The sequence below is a fragment of the Garra rufa genome, chromosome 22, assembly GCF_049309525.1.
Source record: "Garra rufa chromosome 22, GarRuf1.0, whole genome shotgun sequence".
Taxonomy (NCBI): domain Eukaryota; kingdom Metazoa; phylum Chordata; class Actinopteri; order Cypriniformes; family Cyprinidae; genus Garra; species Garra rufa.
The window spans coordinates 40,757,792-40,779,010 of NC_133382.1; the positions used below are offsets into that span (position 1 = coordinate 40,757,792).

Sequence of the window (21,219 nt, forward strand, 5' to 3'; positions counted from 1 at the left end):
ATATCAAAACTTAATTTTTGATTAGTAATATGCATTGCTAAGAACTTCATTTGGACAACTTTAAAAGCAGTTTTCTCAATATTTAGATTTTTTTGCACCCTCACATTCCAGATTTTCAAATAGTTGCATCTCGGCCAAATATTGTCCTATCCTAACAACAATAGAAAGCATATTTATTCAGCTTTGAGATGATGTATAAATCCTGATTTTAAAAAAAATTAACCCTTAAGACTGGTTTTGTGGTCCAGGGTCACAAATAGTAAATAAGCAGACATGTATAAACATACATTGGCTTTGTGTTCACATCCTGTGTGTGTTTGTGTATCTCAGGTCTGATCTGGAGCTTCAGTTCAAGTGTTATCATCATGAAGACAGGCAGACGTACACAAACTGGCCGGCGTCGGTGCAGGTCAGCGTCAACGCCACACCACTCACCATCGAACGGGGCGACAACAAGACTTCCCACAAACCCCTGCACCTGAAGCACGTGTGTCAGCCGGGCCGAAACACCATCCAGATCACAGTGACGGCCTGCTGCTGTGTGAGTTTACACACACACACACACACACACACACACACACACATCTCCTCTTGTATGTCTGTACGCTTTGTGAATGTTTGCAATGTGTTTTTTGTCTGCAGTCGCACCTGTTTGTCCTTCAGCTGGTTCATCGGCCGTCGGTTCGATCGGTCCTGCAGGGCTTATTAAGGAAGAGACTCCTCGCTGCTGAACACTGCATCACTAAAGGTACCGCTTCAGTCTGTCTGTCTGTCTTCCTATTGGTCATTCTCAATGATAAGTTTTGTATTTGTAAGACTTCATTCTTTCTGTCTCTTCAGTGAAGAGGAACTTCAGCAGTGTGGCTGTGTCTGTCGCCGGTGCTGGTCTGAACGCTGATGATGGAGTGGAGCAAACGGCTATTAGAATCTCACTAAAATGTCCGATTACGTTCAGACGCATTCAGCTGCCGGCGAGAGGCCATGACTGTAAACACGTGCAGGTCGGGAAATGTTTTAAACGGCTTAAATGCTTGCTTGGATATCAAATGCATGAGCCACAAAAATGATATTTTTATGGCTGTCAAATTTAACAATAAATCTGGTTGGGAACAATATTCATAGTGAAAATCATTTAAAATTTAAAATCTAAAATTAGTCTAAAAGAGGGTAGAAATAAATACAAATACAATACTTAATGCAAACTGGAATGTAAAGATTATATATGAATAAAAAAATAATAATTTGCATTGCCTTCAGTGAAGTATAAAATATAATAAAGCCCATTATTTAATTCGTAAAAAATGCTTTTCTTTAATTTTGCAAAAACTAATAATCTTTATAAAGTATAAATGAGTCTTTATATAAATACACTGCAGATTTTTTATGCTCAGCAAGGCTGCATTTATTTGAATTAAAACAAATAAATTCAGCCTTGAAGACTGGAGTAATGATGCTAAAAATGCAGCTTTGAAATCACAGGAATAAATTATATTTTGAAATATATTCAAATAGAAAACAGTTATTTTAAATAGTAAAAGTTTAATATAACTTTATAATACAGTCAAAAATTGTGAAATATTATTGCAATTTAAAATGGCTGTGTTCTTTGTGATTATCTGTTAACATTTAATTAATTGCTGCAATGCACAGCTGAATTTTCAGCATCATTACTCCAGTCTTCAGTGTCACATGATCCTCCATAAATCATTCTAATATGCTGATTTGCTGCTCAAGAAACATTTCTGATTATCATCAATTTGAAAACAGCTGTGCTGCTCAATATTTTTGTGGAAACCATCATACATTTTATTTTTCAGGATTCACAGATGAATAGAAAATTCAAAAGAACAGCATTTATTTGAAATAGAAATCTTTTGTAACATTATAAATGTCTTTACTGCCACTTTTGATCAATTTATTCCATATGTTCTGATTGATTGCAAATTAATAAAAGAGAATGGGATCATCATATTTGGCTTAAAATGTACATACGCACTACCAATATTTTTAGTGTGATTTGAAGAAGTCTCATCTGCTCACCAAGCCTGCATTTATTTAATCCAAAGTACAATAAAACAGTAATAACTTTTTACGATTTAAAATAACTGTTTTCTATTTGAATATCTGTTAAAATATAATTTATTTCTGTGATCAAAGCTGCATTTTTAGCATCATTACTCCAGTCTTCAGTGTCACATGATCCTTCAGAAATCATTCTAATATTCTGATTTGCTGCTCAAGAAATATATTATTTTTATTATGTTGAAAACAGCGGAATAGAATTTTTTCAGGTTTCTTTGATGAATAAGAAAAACAGCATTTATCTGAAATAGAAATCTTTTGTAACATTATAAATGTCTTTATCATCACTTTTGAACAATTTAAAGCATCCTTGCTAAATAAAAGTATTAATTTCTATCATTTCTTTCCCCCCAAAAAAATAAATAAATAATAATTATACTGACTTCAATTTTTTTAATGGTATAGTGTATAATGTTACAAAAGCTTTTTTATTTCAGATAAATTCTGATCTTTGGACCTTCTATTCATCAAAGAATCCAAATGTTTCTTGAGCAGCAAATCAGCATATTAGAATGATTTCTGAAGCCTGGAGTAATGATGCTGAAAATTCAGCTTTGAAATCATAAGAATAAATGACATTTTTAATTATATATTCAAATAGAAAGCAGTTATTTTTAATAGGAAAAATATTTCACAATTTTGTAGAATACTTTAAAAAAACTAAAAAAATTGACTGGTAGTTTAAGTGTGATAATGTTGTCTAAACGTTGTGTTCTTCTTGCAGTGCTTTGACCTGGAGTCATATCTAGAGCTGAACTGTGAGCGGGGCACATGGAGGTGTCCGGTGTGCAAGTAAGATCCTCCAGTTGATCCTCAGATCGTGTCTAAAGTGGTGAATGATGCAAAACTGATCTTCTGTTTTTTCTTCTTCAGTAAAGCGGCTCTATTAGAAGGTCTGGAGGTGGATCAGTACATGTGGGGAATCTTGAACGCTGTCCAGAAGTAAGTCTGCTTACAACAAGACTTGACTTTAGTAGTTTATGCCACATTAGTCCATCAGAAACAATCACAAATCTACATCCTGTGGTTGCAGCTCCGAGTTCGAGGAGGTGACGATAGACCCGTCGTGCAGCTGGAGGCCGGTGCAGATCAAATCAGAGCCGCACATAAAGGAAGATCCGGACGGGATGATGTCCAAGCGCTTCAAAACCATGAGTCCCAGTCAGATGGTGCTGCCCAACGTGACGGACATGATCGCTCAGCTCGGGCCGGGAGCGTCGCCGTACCCCAGCCAGAATCCACAGCAGCAGAACAGCACTAGCCAGTACAGCAGCCCAGGTATGGACCATTACCCAGAAACACCCACCTCAGATCACTTATTACACTGTATGTGAATACAAATGTGTGTGTTCTGATGTAATCTCTGTTTCCCAGGCCACAGTTTCCAGGGCCACAGTAAGTTTGGTGACTATCCCCATGGCAACACTGTAGCATCAGCATCATCTGTGAGTGAGTTCATTCAGGGGCCGCACCTGTCTCACCCCCCGGCTGACCTTTCGACCTCTGAGAGCCTGACACACAAGCTACAGGACGCCGTGAGTCTCTGAACCACAACACACAGCATAGTACAGTACACACTGACACACAGCAGGTGTAGTCATTCTTACATTGAATTTTATACCACATGATGAAATTATATTCAGTACTTATATAATTATATACACTGCCACTCAAATGTTTGGGATCAGTAAGATTTTTATTGTTGTTTTTTTTCTCTTATGCTCATCAAAGTTCTATTTATTTGATAAAAAAATACAGAAAAAATGAAAAAGGTAATATTATGAAATACTTTGAAATATAACTTATATCTGTGATGTCTTCAGTGTCACATGATCCTTTAGAAATCATTCTAATATACTGATTTATTACTTTTATTTTCAATGTTGGAAAGAGTTAGGCTGCTTAATGTTTTTTTGGGAAACTTTGATACTTTTTTCAGGATTCTTTGATGAATAAAAAGTTCAAAAGAACAGCATTTATTTAAAATAGACATCTGTTCTAACAAAACAAGTCTTTACTATTACTTTTGATCAATTTTAACACATCCTTGCTGAATAAAAGTATTAATTTCTTTCAAAAACCGAAAGAAAGAAAAAAAATATTTTAATAATCCTATTACGAATGTTTTCTATTTTAAATAAATGCTGTTCTTTTTCATTTTTATTTTAGATATTTATTTAGAAATGTGTCAATTCATGTATATTTTGAATGTACAAGGGTCTGTATAAATTCTATTTTTACAGTATATTTTAATTTTTATTTCCTTTTTATTCAATTTTAAGAATTACACTTTTGTCTTTTAAATTGCATTTAATCACTATTATTATTGTTTTTCTTAATTTATTTTACCTTCAAAACAATAACAGTAAAATAACAACAGAATTTATTTATTTGTTTGTTTTGTTATTTTATATATTATTATCTTATATATTATTATTATTATTAGCAGAAAATATTTATAACTGTTTGGTAATCTGTAACCTGAGAAAAAATGGTTCAATTACAAAAAGTATATATGTTTTTAATTAATATATATAAAATAATCATTCAAGAAAACACTGATATCAGGCCAAACACTTTGACTTTTAAACAAATTAAACTTACAATGTTTTGAACAGTGCATTTTTATTTTATTTTTTATTTCCTTGTTTATGTTTACTTTTTAGCTTTCATCATACTTGTTTGTTTTTTGTCTTTTATTGCTTTTAATGTCTTTTATTACTTGTAGGTAAACATGTATGTTTGTATGTTTTTTAGTATATTTTTACTTGTTGTTATTGTATTATTTCCGTTTTATTTATTTTAAACTAAATTTTAAAACTAAAGTTTTTATTTTAAACTAAATTTTAATCATACTTTCTTTGTTTTTTTTTATTGCTTTCAATTGCATTATGATTTTTTTTCTTAATGTTTGTACATTTTACCTTACAAATGACAGCAGTACAATTTTATATATACTATTATATGATCTATTATTATAATAATTAAAAAACACTGCATCCTTAATTTCACACACTTTTATGAAAATTTAACTTTTGTATAAATGCTATTTTAATGTTTTGATTTTGTTGTCTTTTCCTCAGCACATATTAATAGATAGATAGATAGATAATAGATATAATAAAGATTTTCTGAATCTCTTTGGAATGATGCTAAGTTTAGTTTTTAACAGCAGAAGGCGCTCTAATCTAGTTTTTAACCAAACACTTAAATGTTCACGAAGAAGAGCATCATGTTGACTTGTTGAGCATTCTTTTATTTTCTGTTTTGTGTCCCAGTTGCCTCACCCCCTCAACACAGATCTATCCCACAATCCCCTGCGGCACAATATGCAGCCGTTACATCACAGCGGCCCGCCCCACCCCTGCAGGCCGCCGCCCACCCAGCAGAGCTCCGCCCCCAACAGCCACATGCACCCAGAGATGACCTTTAACCCCTCGGCCAACCTGGAGGGTCAGTGTGGGGGTCAAAGCAGCGCGGATATACGCGAGGCCTCCTTAGATGTGAGTTCAAACATCCAAATATCGCTAACCGTTCGGTATGTTTTTAAGCTGAGAGAAACTGTTTTCATGACTTGCTTTTTTTCTCCTGCAGCTGCTGCCAGATCTGATGAATCCAGATGATCTTCTGTCGTACCTGGATCCTCCAGACCTTCCCAGCAGCAGCAACGACGACCTGCTTTCTCTCTTTGAGAATAACTGAGACGTCCGACCCTCCACTAGCAGCTCCTCGATACTTGACGAACACAGATGCACTTACCGTCACTTCCTCTTCCTGTACGGACTACAGATTTCAAAACCAGCGTGGACAGACGGACGGCCGCCGACGATAACCATTATCTCCTTGTTTTTATCAGAATGACGGAAAGCGTTTGGAAGATCGCTTAATGTTTTTCAAAGGTTGGTCAGAGCTGAAATCACCTTTGCAGCTTTTTTACCACACGAGTCTGAATCTGGTCAATATACATGTGCTAGCTTTTTTCTACTTGGTTTGATTTTGATACGAAGAGCCTGACAAACATCCGTCCGCTGTCGTACTGTGTCCGTGTTACTCCTCCACGTCTCATAAGCTCTTTTTGTTCAGTCCAAGCACAGCTCTTATTCCAAACGAATCACATTGCTTGGAAACATAAAGGGAAAAAACGGTTCCCCGATTACCCGTCTAGTTCACTACTGTTCAGAATGCAGTTGTTTCATTTTTGAGAAGCTCTTGTAAATATTTGTGAATACGTTTGTTTTGGTTGGTCATCCATGTCTCATTACAAGAGTGTGGGAAAGACATGGGCTGCGTTCAGAATGCAATAATATACTGCATACTGTTTCATAAAAACATTAGAAAAATTAGATTTAAAAAGAAACCTCTTCTGCCCACTAAGGAAGCCCATTTCTGCCACATAAGAAAGTCATTATTGTCAAAATTATGACATGCTAAATCAAAATTATGACTAAAAGATATGAGATTAAAAAATTTTTTAATTATGCCATAATTGTAAAACTTGACATGTCAGTTATGAGATAAAGTCGAAATGATGACTAAGTTGAAATTATGACTGTCACAATTATGAGATAAAAGTCAAAATAATTACATCATAATTATGACACAAGTCATAATTATGCTAAAAATTTGAAATGATGAGATAAAAAGTTACAATTATGACATACTAAATTGAAATTATGACTAAATCGTAATTCAAGTCAAAATAATGGCATCATAATTTTGAGATATAATTTGAAATTATGACATACTAAAATAAAATTCCGAGATAAATGTGAAATTATGAGATAAACAGTCAAATTTATAAGAGTAAATTAAAATTAGAAGTATATAGATAATTATGACAAAAGTCGAAAATATGACAAAAAGTCAGAATTATGATGCTACATCGAAATTGCCAAAAAGTTCAAATGATGATATAAAAAGGCAAAAAAACTGATTATATCATATTTTTTTAGTCTCATAATTATGAATTAGTATGTCATAATTTTTACTTCTGTTCTAATTTTGACTTTTTTTATCTCATAATTATGACAAGATTAAAAAATGTAATTATGACGTCATAATTATGAAATAAAAAGTTTAAATTATTACATACTAATAATACAAATTATGATAAGTTGTAATTATGAGATAAAAAGTCACAATGATGACATAAATATGAGCTAAATCAAAATTATGAGATAAAATGTGAAATTATGATACAATTTATCATTTGAAATAAATGATAAAAGTCAAGATTATAACTTATGAAATAAAAAGTCAAAAATATGACAAAAATATGAAAAATATGACGTCAAAAAGTCAGAATTATGACTGCATTGAAATTGACAATAAGGTTAAAATGTATTTTTATCTCACAATTAGGACTGAGTATGACATAATTATGACAATTATGTCAATTATAAGATAAAAAAAGTTGAAATTATGAAATAAGTCAAAATGACAATTATAAGCTATGTCCAAATTATGACATAAGTCATAATTATGAGATAAAATTTTAAATTATAAGAAAAAAAGGCAAAAATCTGATGTAGTAAATTGAAACGATAATATTATGAGATAAAAGTCAAAAATATGACAAAAAGTCAGAATTATGACGCTGCGGTTAAATTGACAATAAGGTTAAAATTATGAGATAAAAAGGCATAATTATGTCTCATAATTATGAATTAGTATGTCATAATTTTGACTTTTTATCTCATTGTTATGACTATGTCATAATTATGACAATTATAAAATAAAAAAGTTGAAATTATGACACTAATTTGAAAATGTCGTAAATCGTAATTATGAGATAAAAGTCAAAATGAAATCATAATTATAAGATGTTATGAGATGAAATTTGAAATTATGAGATAAAAAGTCTAAATTCTGACAAAAAGTCAGAATTACGCTAAAATTACGAGATAAAAAGGCAAAAAACTACTTGTCTCGTAATTATCAATTACTGTCAGAATTTTGACTTTTGTTCTAATTTTGACTTTTTTATCTCTTAATTTGGAGTCAATTATAAGATTTAAAGTTTTAAAATTTGAAATTATGAGATAAAAAGTCAAAATTATGACAAGTAAATGAATTTTTGAATTAGTGTGTCATAATTTTGATTAATGTTCTAATTTTGACTTTTTTACCTCATAATTAGGACCGAGTATGTCATAATTATGACAAATCAGTTATGAGATTAAAAAATTTAAATTATGACATCATGAGATCAAATTTAAAGTGATGACATACTAGGTTGAAATTATAAAATAAAAAGTCTAAATTATGACACTAAGTTGAAATTAAGACAGTAAGTCATAATTATAATTATGAGATAAAAGTCAAAAATATGACAGAATTAAGAAAAAGTTAAAATTATGATATAAATTATATAGTTTTTGTCTTGTAATTATGAATTATGTCATAATTTTGACTTATCTTCTAATTTTGACTTTTTTGTCTCATAATTAGAACAAAGTTGAAATTATGACGTCATAATTATGAGATAAAATGTGAAATTATCACATTCTAGGCTAAAATTATGATTTAAAGGAAGATTCCAAAAAATCCTGGAAAGTTTCCGAAATTTACTGGACATTTTCCAACCCTAATTATGAGATAAAATTTGAAATTATGTGATAAAAAGTCAAAAATATGTGACCCTGGACCACAAAACCAGTCTTAAGTCGCTGGGGTATATTTGTAGCAATAGCCAAAAATACATTGTATGGGTCAAAAAAAAAAATTTTTATTTTATGCCAAAAATCATTAAGAAATTAAGTAAAGTTCATGTTCCATGAAGATTTTTTGTAAAATTCCTACTGTAAACATATCAAAATGTAATTTTTGATTAGTAATATGCATTGTTAAGAACCTAATTTGAACAACTTTAAAGGTGATTTTCTCAGTCTTTTTGATTTTTTTGCATCCTCAGATTTCTGATTTCAAATAGATGTATCTCAGCCAAATATTGTCCTATCCTAACAAACCATACATCAATAAAAAGCTTATTTATTGAGCTTTCATATGATGTATAAATCTCAGTTTTGTCAAATTTAACCTTATGACTGGTTTTGTGGTCCAGGGTCACATATGTCACAGTAAGTTAGAAATGATTGTAATTTTGAATTAGTATGTCATAATTTTGATTTATGTTCTAATTTTGACTTTTTTTTAATATCATTAGGGCTGAGTATGTAATTATAACTTTTCAAGTCATTTTGACTTTCATAAATGAAGGTTTCATCTCAGAATTATGACAATAGTGTGTGTGAACTATACTAGATTTTCAAACTTTATGCATCATAAAAAATGTTGTGTAATTGTGAACGCAGCCTGTGTTTACATCCAGACGGATACATGAAATGCTCCAAAAATACACTTCCGTTTAAGAAACGCTGTCGGAGGCTCAGCTGAGGATATTTTATCTCTATACAGAGCTTGATGTTAATATGAGAAATATTGTTAATATGTACAAGTAAATATAACAGCCTTATGTGAAATAAATCTCTCCAGGTTTGTTTATGTGCAGAAAGGGCAGCTGTATGTAAAAGCTAACGGCCATTTGAATTGGTTTTTAATATTATTTTTTGCTTTGGTAAATTATTTTTTATTGTTCGTACACTTGAATGCCTGTTCTGATGAATACGTCGCGTAGCAAAAAAATATACACGTGCAAATCATTTTGAACTATGTGACACGAGTCTTCCCTTTTTTATGAAAAAGACGAATGATTTTAATATCGGATTCTAAATCACCTTTATCTATCAAATCATCTCCATATCTGATGTCTGTTTTCTGCTTTAACTAGACTAAGACACAGCTCATTCACACAGGAAATGGGTTTTCTGTTTGTTCCCATGAAGATGAATGTTTATGGTGACTCTCACTGTGTGAAGCAGAAATAAAGCATTTGATTGTGATTTTTGCAGATCTGTATGTGCTTTAATGATGTCCTCAACAGACCAAAACTCAATAAACTCATCTCTAATCTCCAGCTCCACGCACTTTTGACTGATATTTGTGTTATTATGCTTAATTATTGACTCTGTGAGTTCATGAACTGCTTTTAGTGGATGATCATTTACTAACATTCAGTTCGCATTTCATTTTTGCCATGACTAAAGTCTTTTTAAAAATCATTTTTATATTCATTCACATGTATTATTTATTATTTTTATTTAATAATTCATGCATCTTATAAAATTACTAAAACAAACTGAAAACTTAATTTAGCATTTAGAATAATTTAATTACAAAAAATTACTAAAACCTAAATAAAAAATCTAAAAAAATGAAAGCTAGATACATAAATATTAAAACTTTAACTGAAAAAAAAGAATAATAAAAAATGACAAAAGCGCTACAAAATTACTCAAACTGAACTGAAATACAAATAAACCTAAAATAAAAATGACAAAAGCACAAAAATTACTGAAGAAATATCGTAAAATTATGAAAAACCTAAACTTAAGAAATAGTAAAAAAAAGCTTAAAACTGAAATAAAAATAAATCTAAATAGATATATATTTTTTGAAAAATATAAAAAAGACAAAAGCTCAACAAAATGATTTGAAAAAAACAAAAATACTTAAAACTTATATGCTTAAAACTAAACCTAAATCTAAAAATATATAGTTTTTAAATACTTAAATTACAAAAGCACAACAAAATGACTAAAACTTAATCAACAACAAAAAATCTGAAAATATATTTTTTAAATAGCCTACTTCAATAAATGACAAAAGCACAACAAAATGACTAAAACTTAAACTAATAAAATACTGAAAAAATATCAGCTCAAAACTGAAATAAAAATAAATCTAAATAGAAATATTTTTTACCAATATACTAAAAAAATGACAAAAGCACAACAAAATTACTAAAACTTAAACAAAAAAACTGAAAAATATCAGCTTAAAACTAAAATAAAAATACATCTAAATAGAAATATTTATTACAAAAACTACTAAGTTACTAAAACTTAAACAAAAAAAACTGAAAATATCAAATTAAAACTAAAATAAAAATAAATCTAAATAAAATATATATTTTTAAATACAAAAACAAATTACGAAAGCACAACAAAATTCCTAAAACTTAAACTAAAAAATACTTAAAACATATTTTAAAACTACAATAAAAATAAATTAACTTAAAATATTTTTTTTAAAAATTAAAAATGACAAAAGCACAACAAAATGACTAAAACTTAAACTAAAAAATACTTAAAATATATCAGCTTAAAACTAAAAGTAAATCAAAATAAAATGTAAAAAAAAACAATATGACAAAAGTACAACAAAATTAAATACTGAAAAATATCAGCTTAAAACTGAAAAAAAATCTAAATAGAAATATAAAAAAATAATTTAAAAATATGACAAAGCACAACAAAATTACTAAAACTTAAAACAAAAAAAACCTTAAATAATATCAGCTCAAAACTGAAAAAAACTATATATATATATATATATATATATATATATATATATATATATATATATATATATATATATATATATACACACACACACAAAAAAAGCCTAACAAAATTACTAAAACTTAAACTGAAAAAATATCAGCTCAAAACTGAAATAAAAATAAATATAAATATTTATTACAAAAACTACTAAGTTACTAAAACTTAAACAAAAAAAATGAAAATATCAAATTAAAACCAAAATAAAAATAAATCTAAATAAAATATATATTTTTAAATACAAAACAAATTACGAAAGCACAACAAAATTACTAAAACTTAAACTAAAAAATACTTAAAACATATTATTTTAAAACTAAAATAAAATAAATCTAACTTAAAATATAAAAAAATGACAAAAGCACAACAAAATGACTAAAACTTAAACTAAAAAATACTTAAAATATATCAGCTTAAAACTTAAAGTAAATCTAAATCAAATGTAAAAATAAATATATGACAAAAGTACAACAAAATAAAATACTGAAAAATATCAGCTTAAAACTGAAAAAAAAATCTAAATAGAAATATAAAAAAATAATTTAAAAATATGACAAAGCACAACAAAATTACTAAAACTTAAAACAAAAAAATACTGAAATAATATCAGCTCAAAACTGAAAAAAACTAAATAGAAATATATATATATATATATATATATATATATATATATATATATATATATATACACACACACACAAAAAAAGCCTAACAAAATTACTAAAACTTAAACTACAATTCATGTGTCTAAGGGTTTATTTTATTTATTTGAGGCTTAATACTTTTGAACTTATTTTTTTTTTATAAATATTTACTAAAAAGTATTTACTGTAGTCATGAACTTACATCTATTTTTGTTTTTATATTAATATTTATAGCTACATTCGTGAGGTATTTTTTTATTTACATTTATTTTACTTGTAATATTTGATATTTAACATGTTACTTAAATTTAGTTGTATTTAATTTTGAGGTTGTATAATGTATCTTACATAAGTGTATAATTATTTTAGATTCATTTCACATTCTTCACATACTCATCTATTATTTAGGTTTGTGAATCAACATGTGACTGACACAAACCCGTTCGCTCTTAAACGCTTCCGTGTGAGTGTTCAGCTCTTCCTGTGTGTCAGTATTAACTCAACGGCGGCAGCAGCAGCAGTCGATAACCGGAGTCAGCATGTTATTCATTAGCAACCGGGTTAAATTCTGTTCGCTGGCGTTCACCGCGGCGCGGATGTACGCCACCGGAGCTCAAGCCAACAACAACCCGATGGTGTTCTTCGACCTCGCGGCGGATAACGAACCTCTCGGTAGAGTCACCTTCGAAGTAAGTGTTAGAGGAATTACGAACTCTACTATGCTGAAGGCTCTGAGGTTTAGCTTATGAATATTAATGACGTAAAGCGACGTTCGTCCAGATTAGTCTGTCTGATTGGCTGATGGACGCTGGACGCTAGCGCTTATGAATATTAATTAGAACGCGTGGCTTTAGTTTTTAAAGTAACGGCCAGAGCCATAGAGAAAGTTTCGAGCTAATTAATATTCATGAGCTCAGCCTTCGCTATAGTAGCATTATCATAACCTTTTTTTTTATTTTTTTATTAAACCTTCAAATAACAAACAGGCATTATCGTCGTCTTTCGTTTTAAACACTACATCTAAGCAGCATATAATAAACAAAATAGTACAAAAATAAAAAATTAATTTAACACAAAATAAATCCAAATAAGTTGACAAAAGTTTAGAGAACTTTAAGGCACTTTTGATTTTAAATGTTTTGTGGATTGAAATAAATTTTTTTAAATGCTGTGACACAAAGATAAACTTTAACAAATCTACATTTTTGTATGTAAAACTTTGCTACAGTCAACATATTATCACAAAAAAATTTCTTTGTTTTGCATGAAGATACCAAATTTAACAATGTGATAGTCAAAGTTAGGTGTTGAATTTTTCGTCTTCAAACATTCATACAATCTCTGTCATAAAGTATTTGACAATAGTACAATTGTAAAAAAAAATAAAATAAAAAAAAGATGTTCCTAAGATTCGATATCTTTTAAGCAGAAAGTACAAGCAATATCATAACCGGTGAAAATGTATAATAATTGAATATAAATATAAAGAAAGAAATATAAATGTTTTTTAAAGCTAATAAAAATTACAAAAGCAGTAAAATTTAGTAAAAACGAAAGTAAAAAAAAAAAAAAGGTATATAAATATTAAAACTGAAATAAAAAATAAAGTTAAATAGAAATCTTTTAAAAACTAATAATGACAAAAGCGTTAAAGTTAAATAAAAAAATAAAGCTAAACATATTAATTTAAATAATAAAAATGACAAAAGCACAACAAAATTACTAAAAAATCTAACTAAAAAAAAAAAAAGAATAAAACAAACTCAAAAATATATATAAAAAAACCTAATGAAAATGACAAAGGTGTTCGATTTTTCGTCTACAGCCACTCATACAGTCTTTCCCAGAAGTATTTGACAATAGTACAATTGTTAAAAAAAAAAAAAAAATGTTCCTAAGACTCGATATCTTTTAAGCAGAAAGTACAAGCATTATCATAACCGGTGATTATTTATAATAATTGAATATAAATATAAAGAGAGAAATATAAATGTTTTTAAAAATGATGAAAGCAGTATAAATGAGTAAAAACTAAAGTAAAAAAAATAAATAAACAAAAAATAAAAAATGGGTATATAAATATTAGAACTAAAACTAAAAATAACGTTAAATAGAAATCTTTTAAAAACCTAAAAATGACAAAAGCACAACAAAATCGCTAAAACTTAAAGTTAAATAAAAAAATAAAGCTAAATATATTTTTTAATAATGAAAATGACAAAGGCATATCAAAATGACAAACTTAAAAGCTGGAAAATTAACTAAAAACTGAAGAAAAATGACTGAAAGTGAAACAAAATTAAACTGAAAATCCCCTCAATTTAAATAAAAATAAATCTAAACAGAAATATAAAAAATAGGTGTATATTAATATTAAAACTAAAACTGAAATAAAAATAAAGTTAAATAGAAATCTTTTAAAAACTATTATTGAGTCAAATAAAAAATAAAGCTAAACATATTATTTTAAATAATGATAATGACAAAAGCACAACTAAATTACTAAAAACTCAAACTAAAAAATTATTTTAAAAAAACTAATGAAAATGACAAAGGTGTTCGATTTTTCGTCTACAGCCACTCATACAGTCTCTCCCAGAAGTATTTCACCATAGTACAATTGTAAAAAAAGATGTTCTTGAGATTCGATATCTTTCAAGCAGAAAGAACAAGCACTTTAAACAAAACATCGAAAATATTTTAAATTTATAATGCTTCTCTTTATGCAATTTAATGCAATAAATTTGCATTTAATTTTTTGAAATGTTCAAAAAAATACCGCTGTGGTTTCTAATGTATTTACTTTGCAATATCATTATTTTACAATTATGTTCTCTTCCTGAACTTTAGCTGAATGCGGATGTTGTGCCTAAAACAGCAGGTAAGTGTTTGAAAATGCTTTATGTTTCTTATATTGTCTTTACTATTTTGCATATGCGTGTATTACATTAGCATGGATTTGCTCCCATGTGTTTTCTAGAAAACTTCCGAGCTCTGTGCACAGGTGAGCATGGATTCGGATACAAGGGCTCCATCTTTCACAGAGTAATTCCTCAGTTCATGTGTCAGGTGAGCTGCTCCTCTTCAAGATCACACACGCCTGCATGAGCTGCATTACGCTGCTGGGCTCGGCTTTCGCTCAATGCTTTGTCCACAGAAGCACAGAAATATGGCCAAAAAGTCTAATCTATATTTGGGTGTTGTGTTTATATGACAGCAGTGTAACGTGCTGCAATCTGAAATAGTGGAAACGGATGAATTGTATCCAGTTGCATGGTTCATGTTACAAAATCTCTTTTAATGACTTGCTTTTCTTGTCCTGACAGAAGAGCCGGATTAATCATACATGACTAATTTCGCATTTAATGACGTCTTTTGTTTCTTATGTGCTAATGTTATGTCTCAGATGTTTCTTGCATGTGCTTATGTGTGATTCAGTGAAAAACACGTGTATGCCTCATGTGTTTCCATTCATTTGTTTGTCTTAGGGAGGAGATTTTACTAATCACAATGGAACCGGAGGAAAGTCCATCTATGGTCCCAGATTTCCAGATGAGAACTTTAGGCTTAAACACACTGGACCAGGTAAAACTCACCTGATTGCTCTTTAGGAGTTTTTGCTTTTTTTTTTGTTTATTAGATGCTGTGTTTCATTCTTTAGTCTATGAATGTTTTTCATTCTGAATGTTTGTTCATTGTTTAGTTTACAGATCTGTTTAAAGATCTTCTTGATCTTCAGATTGTCTGTAGGAACACGTATGAGCCTCTAGATGGCGCTATAAGAGCTGTTAAAAGTCCAGTCTTACTTTTTACTAAAACTATTCAAATTGTTTTTGTTAATTGAAATAAAGCTAAAACAAAATACAAATATTATATGAAAGCATACATATAAAAAAGTAAATTAGAAATGTTGCTTTGGTAACTAACTTGAATAAAATAAAGTTCTAAAACAAACTGAAAACTTCATTTATCGTTTATATTAATTACATTTAAAAAAAGTGAAATAGACCTTTTTAAAAATGCTAAAAAAAATTACAAAAGCACCACAAAATAACTAAACCTTAAATAAAAGCTAGTTACATTAAAACTAAAACTGAAATAAAAAAAATAAAGTTAAATAGAAATTGTTTTACAAAATGACTAAATTAAAATACTGAAAAAAAGCTCAAAACTGAAATAAAATATATTTAAACAGAAATAAAAATGACAAAAGCACAACAAAACAAACTCAAAACTCAACTCAAAACTTGAGCTTACAAATCTAATAAATAAATCTAAACAGAATTAAAAAAAGCTAATAAAATGACAAAAGCACAACAAAATTACTAAACCTTAATAAAATAACTTAAAAATATACAAATAAAAGCTAGTTACATAAGAACTAAAACTGAAATAAAAAATCAAGCTAAATAGAAATATTTTTTAAAACAATAAAAATGACAAAGCACAACATTACTAAAACCTAAATGAAAATACTGAAACAATACAAGCTCAAAACTGAAATAAAAACAAATAGAAATATAAAAAAATAGTAATAAATGACAAAAGCACTACAAAAATTTTAAAACTTAAACTAAAAAATCTGAAAAAATGTATATAAAAAATTAGCAATTGCTCTCCAAGTAATAATATACAGTAATAGTACATAATTAATACTAAAGTGACACTACTTTTTTATTTTTACTTACTACTTTTTCAACATTAGATAGATATACTATAACTATTATCAACTATTAAGCATTTAAGCATAAAAACAATAAGTGTAATGCTGCTTTAAAATGTTGTTGTTTTTCTAAAAAAAAATATTTAAAATTTTTCTGTTTAATTTCATTGCATTTTTGTCTTTGTTTTTCTGAGCCAAAAATAAATATCTTACATTTTACTCTACTTTACAGAAGACACCCACTAAAATGTCATTTAGTGTAACAACCTTGTCAGGCATATTTACAACAAAAATCAATTTATGATATATTAAAAGATACTAATTAGTTGTAATTCTACATTTGTACAATTTTCCACTATCCTAGGTTTTCCCATTTGTCAGTAAGAATTTATTACTCATTTAAAACACAATAAAATTGAATATGCTCCCCTATTAGTTTATATATTTTAATATGCACAAGTCAGAATAAGCATGTTGTTTGAGTTTTTACATAAATATTGTTACACTGATTGACAATGTAACATTATTTCAACCACATTTAGACATTTTATACTCCAAAAACGTTTTTGAAACCCTAAAAGTACTTTACTTGCATTTAATGTGCTTTCTATGGACATTAAATCACTTTTGTACATTTCTTTTTATGTGGACATCTTAACGTCTATGACCCAGATTCATGCCACATTATTATTATGATTTATTTTAATTTTTTTTCTTTAGTCTTACCTATTTAAATGTTCTTTCTGTTCTCACATATGTATGCATGTATGTATCAGGAACTCCTTAAAGAAAAAAAAAAATTCCTTGTTTTTGCACACACTTGGCGAATAAAGCTAATTCTGATTCTGAAATATGCATTTAAATCAGCAGCTGTCTGGATATCGTTATAACCCTTAGTTATAATGTTTTTGTGTGTTCAGGTATTCTGTCCATGGCTAACGCCGGACCAAACACGAATGGATCCCAGTTCTTCATATGCACAGTCAAAACTGAGTGGTACATGAATCATCTTCGTCAATCTACTTTGATTTGATGTGAATTTGAATGAGCGTTTGTGAGGTTAAGCATGTGTTTTGCAGGCTGGACGGGCGTCACGTGGTGTTCGGCAGCGTTAAAGACGGTCTGGATGTGGTGAGGAAGGTGGAGGCGCTGGGCTCTCGCTCGGGAAGAACCGCCAAGAGAATCAGCGTCACCGACTGCGGAGAACTCAAGTAGAGTCACGAGTCCAGCCATTTCACGCGTTTCTACTGTCCTGCTGCGGATTCCCAGACTACTGCATGTCCACAAGGGCTAAAAGCTCCATAATGTGAAACTTAAGACACTTTTGGGTTAAAGGAATAGTCTTTATTTACTCGCTTTCATGTCTTTGCAAACCTGTGTGACGCTACAAATTTCCATGCAACACCCAAGGAGAATTTGTAGGAATCTGCAAGCCATTCTTTTCCAATGAACAACAATTTATAGTGACCAGAAAAGGCAAAAACCAGCATAAAAGCACTTCTGCAGTCATGCAGTTTTAAAGTCATGGTCATTATGAAACGTTGCTGTGTGGAAAAACTATTTTCTCTTCCAAGGGAAAAAAACCGAATCAATACAGGTTTGAAATGACATGAGGATGAGTGAATACTGTTAGAATGATTGTTTTTTTACATGCATTATTCCTGTACAGTAACATCAACTGTGAATTAAGGCCATTTTTAATGTCATTCTCAGGTTATACTGCTAAAAAAAAAAGTGTTTAACCCTCTGGTTGTGTTCAGGTCAAAGTGACTGATTTTTGTGCAAATTTACACAAAATTAAAGCATTTAAAAGCAAACTCTCTGATTAAATGTTAATGCATACTAGTGTAAGAAACTGCTCATTTTTATGTTTTATCTCATATTGCGAAAATTATTCATAAAGTCTTTTTTCACTCAAATTCAAGCTGCCTATTTTCAAATAAATGAGGCCTACGATTAATCAGAAGCAAATAGAAACACACACCCAGTCCTAAATGACAGAAAACAAGTTGACAAAAAGATTGAATCCAATATTTGGTGATAATTTAGCATTATGAGAGATTTATAAGCAGTTGTTTGGAATCCGGTCATTTTTGACCCGGAACACCGCAAGTGTGACTTTTTGCAATTTTGTACAAAACAAAAGCATTTAAAAGCAAACTTCCTGGTTAAACATGAAAATGAGAAGAGAGAATCAGTGCAAAAATTTGGAATATTTTTAATATTGTGAAAATTATTCATTAAAAAAAAAGATTTTTTTCACTTAATAAGGTACCCACTTTCAGATGAATGAGGTGTATGATTAATCAAATGCAAATAGAAATAGAAAACCAGTCCTAAATGAAAGAAAACAAGTTGACAAAAAGATTGAATCCAATATTCGGTGATAATATAGCATAATGAGAGATTTATAAGCAATTGTTTGGAGTCCGGTCATTTTTGACCCAGAACACCGCAAGTGTGACTTTTGCAATTTTGTACAAAACAAAAGCATTTAAAAGCAAACTTCCTGATTAAACATGAAAATGAGAAGAGAGAATCAGTGCAAAAATTTGGAAAATTTTAATATTGTGAAAATTATTCATAAAAAAATATTTTTTTTCACTTAAAAAATGAGGTACCCACTTTCGGATGAATGAGTCCAACGATTAATCAGATGCAAATAGAAATAGAAAACCAGTCCTAAATGAAAGAAAACAAGTTGACGAAAAGATTGAATCCAATATTTGGTGATAATATAGCATAATGAGAGATTTATAAGCAATTGTTTGGAGTCGGGTCATTTTTGACCCGGAACACCGCAAGTGTGACTTTTTGCAATTTTGTACAAAACAAAAGCATTGAAAAGCAAACTTCCTGATTAAACATTAAAGCACACAAGTGTGAGAATCAGTGCAAAATTTTGGAATTTTTTGTTTCATAATTTGAAAATTAATCATAAAAAAAAATTTCACTCAAAAGCAAGGTGCCTACTTTCAGATAAATGTAGAGTACTACGATTAATCAGAAGCAAATAGAAACACAAAACCAGTCCTAAATGACAGAAAACAAGTTGACAAAAAGATTGAATCCAATATTTGGTGATAATTTAGCATTATGAGAGATTTATAAGCAGTTGTTTGGAATCCGGTCATTTTTGAGCGGCGAACATCAACCAGAGGTTTAATGTGGACTGAGAACGGAACCGGAATGCATGAGAATATTAATTATGGCCAGTGTGTTTCAGTATTCGTCGCCTGAGTTTGATTAATAAAGCCGAGAGCAATAAGACGTGATGTTGTAGTAGTTTATTTGTATTTACAGTTTACTCTGCTCTTGAGAAAAAGAATATAAGGCACATTTCACAGGTTATTAATGGCACATTGTCTTTATATGAGCGCTAATATTTCACAGTCTGAGTTACTGTCATTCATTCCTGCAGTGCTGATGATCTGAATCTCATACAAATCTGCATTCACACTTCAGAAGTTTGTGCTTGAATCCAAATGCACTTCAGTCTTAACAATTGGTTTTACATTTGAAAGCACACATGCACATGCAGATTTAGCAATAGATGTTTAAAAATACCACAAAAGTAATGCTTTTGGTCTTCATTTTCAACATTAGATTTAGAGTTTTATCCTTTCAGACCAGGTGCATTTTGATTGAAAACTGTTTCACTGCAAAAAATGCTTTTCTTAGTTAGATTTTTTGTCTTGTTTCCAGCCAAAATACCTAAAAATTCTTCATTTTCGAGTACAAATTATTTTATTGTTTTCAGAAAAAAAAACAAGTCAAAATGAAGTGAGTTTTGCTTAGAACAAGTTAAATAATCTGCCAATGGGGCAAACTAAAAATCTTATTTCAAATAGAAAACAAGATTATTTTGTTTAACCCATTGGCAGATTATTTAGCTTGTTTCAAGCAAAAACGCACATCATTTTGACTATTTTTTTCTGAAAACAAGACAAATTTTTACTTTTTACTTTTACTAAGAATTTTTTAGATAATTTGTCTGGAAAAAAAATCAAAAAATCAAAGTAAGAAAAGCATTTTTTGCAGTGTTGTGCATCTTTCAGATGCATTTTTTATGAGATAACATTGCAAAAATGCTTTTCTTACTTTGATTTTTTTTGTCTTGTTCCAAGCCAAAATATCTAAAAGAAGTTCAAATGAAGTGTGTTTTTGCTTAAAAACAAGCAAAATAATCTGCCAATGGGGTCAAACAAAAAATATTATTTCAAACAGAAAACAAGATCATTTTTTTTTACCCCATTGGCAGATTATTTAGTTTGTTTCAAGCATAAACACACTTCATTTTGACTGTTTTTTTTTTTCTGAAAACAAGACAAATTTTTACTTGTCTAGAAAATCCTTCTTGATTTAGGAA

General features: G+C 29.3%; 2 protein-coding genes across 2 annotated transcripts in view; both read left to right on the forward strand.

Annotated features, from left to right (window-relative positions):
* Positions 1–10,057, forward strand: part of LOC141297855 (zinc finger MIZ domain-containing protein 1-like) — a 35,636-nt gene extending 25,579 nt beyond the window's left edge. The window contains exons 13-21 of the mRNA XM_073828318.1: positions 331–541; positions 643–748; positions 841–1,001; positions 2,807–2,874; positions 2,956–3,024; positions 3,116–3,360; positions 3,457–3,617; positions 5,361–5,585; positions 5,677–10,057. Of these exons, the coding sequence (XP_073684419.1) occupies positions 331–541; positions 643–748; positions 841–1,001; positions 2,807–2,874; positions 2,956–3,024; positions 3,116–3,360; positions 3,457–3,617; positions 5,361–5,585; positions 5,677–5,784 (1,354 nt within the window). The 3' untranslated portion in view covers positions 5,785–10,057. The remainder of the gene's footprint in view (positions 1–330; positions 542–642; positions 749–840; positions 1,002–2,806; positions 2,875–2,955; positions 3,025–3,115; positions 3,361–3,456; positions 3,618–5,360; positions 5,586–5,676) is intronic.
* Positions 10,058–12,670: 2,613 nt separating this feature from the next.
* Positions 12,671–20,120, forward strand: LOC141297589 (peptidyl-prolyl cis-trans isomerase A-like). The gene is made up of 6 exons (XM_073828006.1): positions 12,671–12,876; positions 15,038–15,068; positions 15,168–15,256; positions 15,676–15,772; positions 17,771–17,846; positions 17,930–20,120. The coding sequence occupies exons 1-6, from the start codon at positions 12,727–12,729 to the stop codon at positions 18,063–18,065; spliced, it is 579 nt and encodes a 192-aa protein (XP_073684107.1). The 5' UTR covers positions 12,671–12,726; the 3' UTR covers positions 18,066–20,120.
* The last annotated feature ends 1,099 nt before the right edge of the window (positions 20,121–21,219 follow it).

Excerpts from the sequence above, each read along its gene's own strand:
- LOC141297589 (XM_073828006.1), top strand. The coding sequence starts at position 12,727 with ATGTTATTCATTAGCAACCGGGTTAAATTCTGTTCGCTGGCGTTCACC. Across the intron at positions 12,877-15,037 it reads TCGGTAGAGTCACCTTCGAA|CTGAATGCGGATGTTGTGCC; the intron begins GTAAGTGTTAGA and ends CCTGAACTTTAG. Across the intron at positions 15,069-15,167 it reads TGTTGTGCCTAAAACAGCAG|AAAACTTCCGAGCTCTGTGC; the intron begins GTAAGTGTTTGA and ends TGTGTTTTCTAG.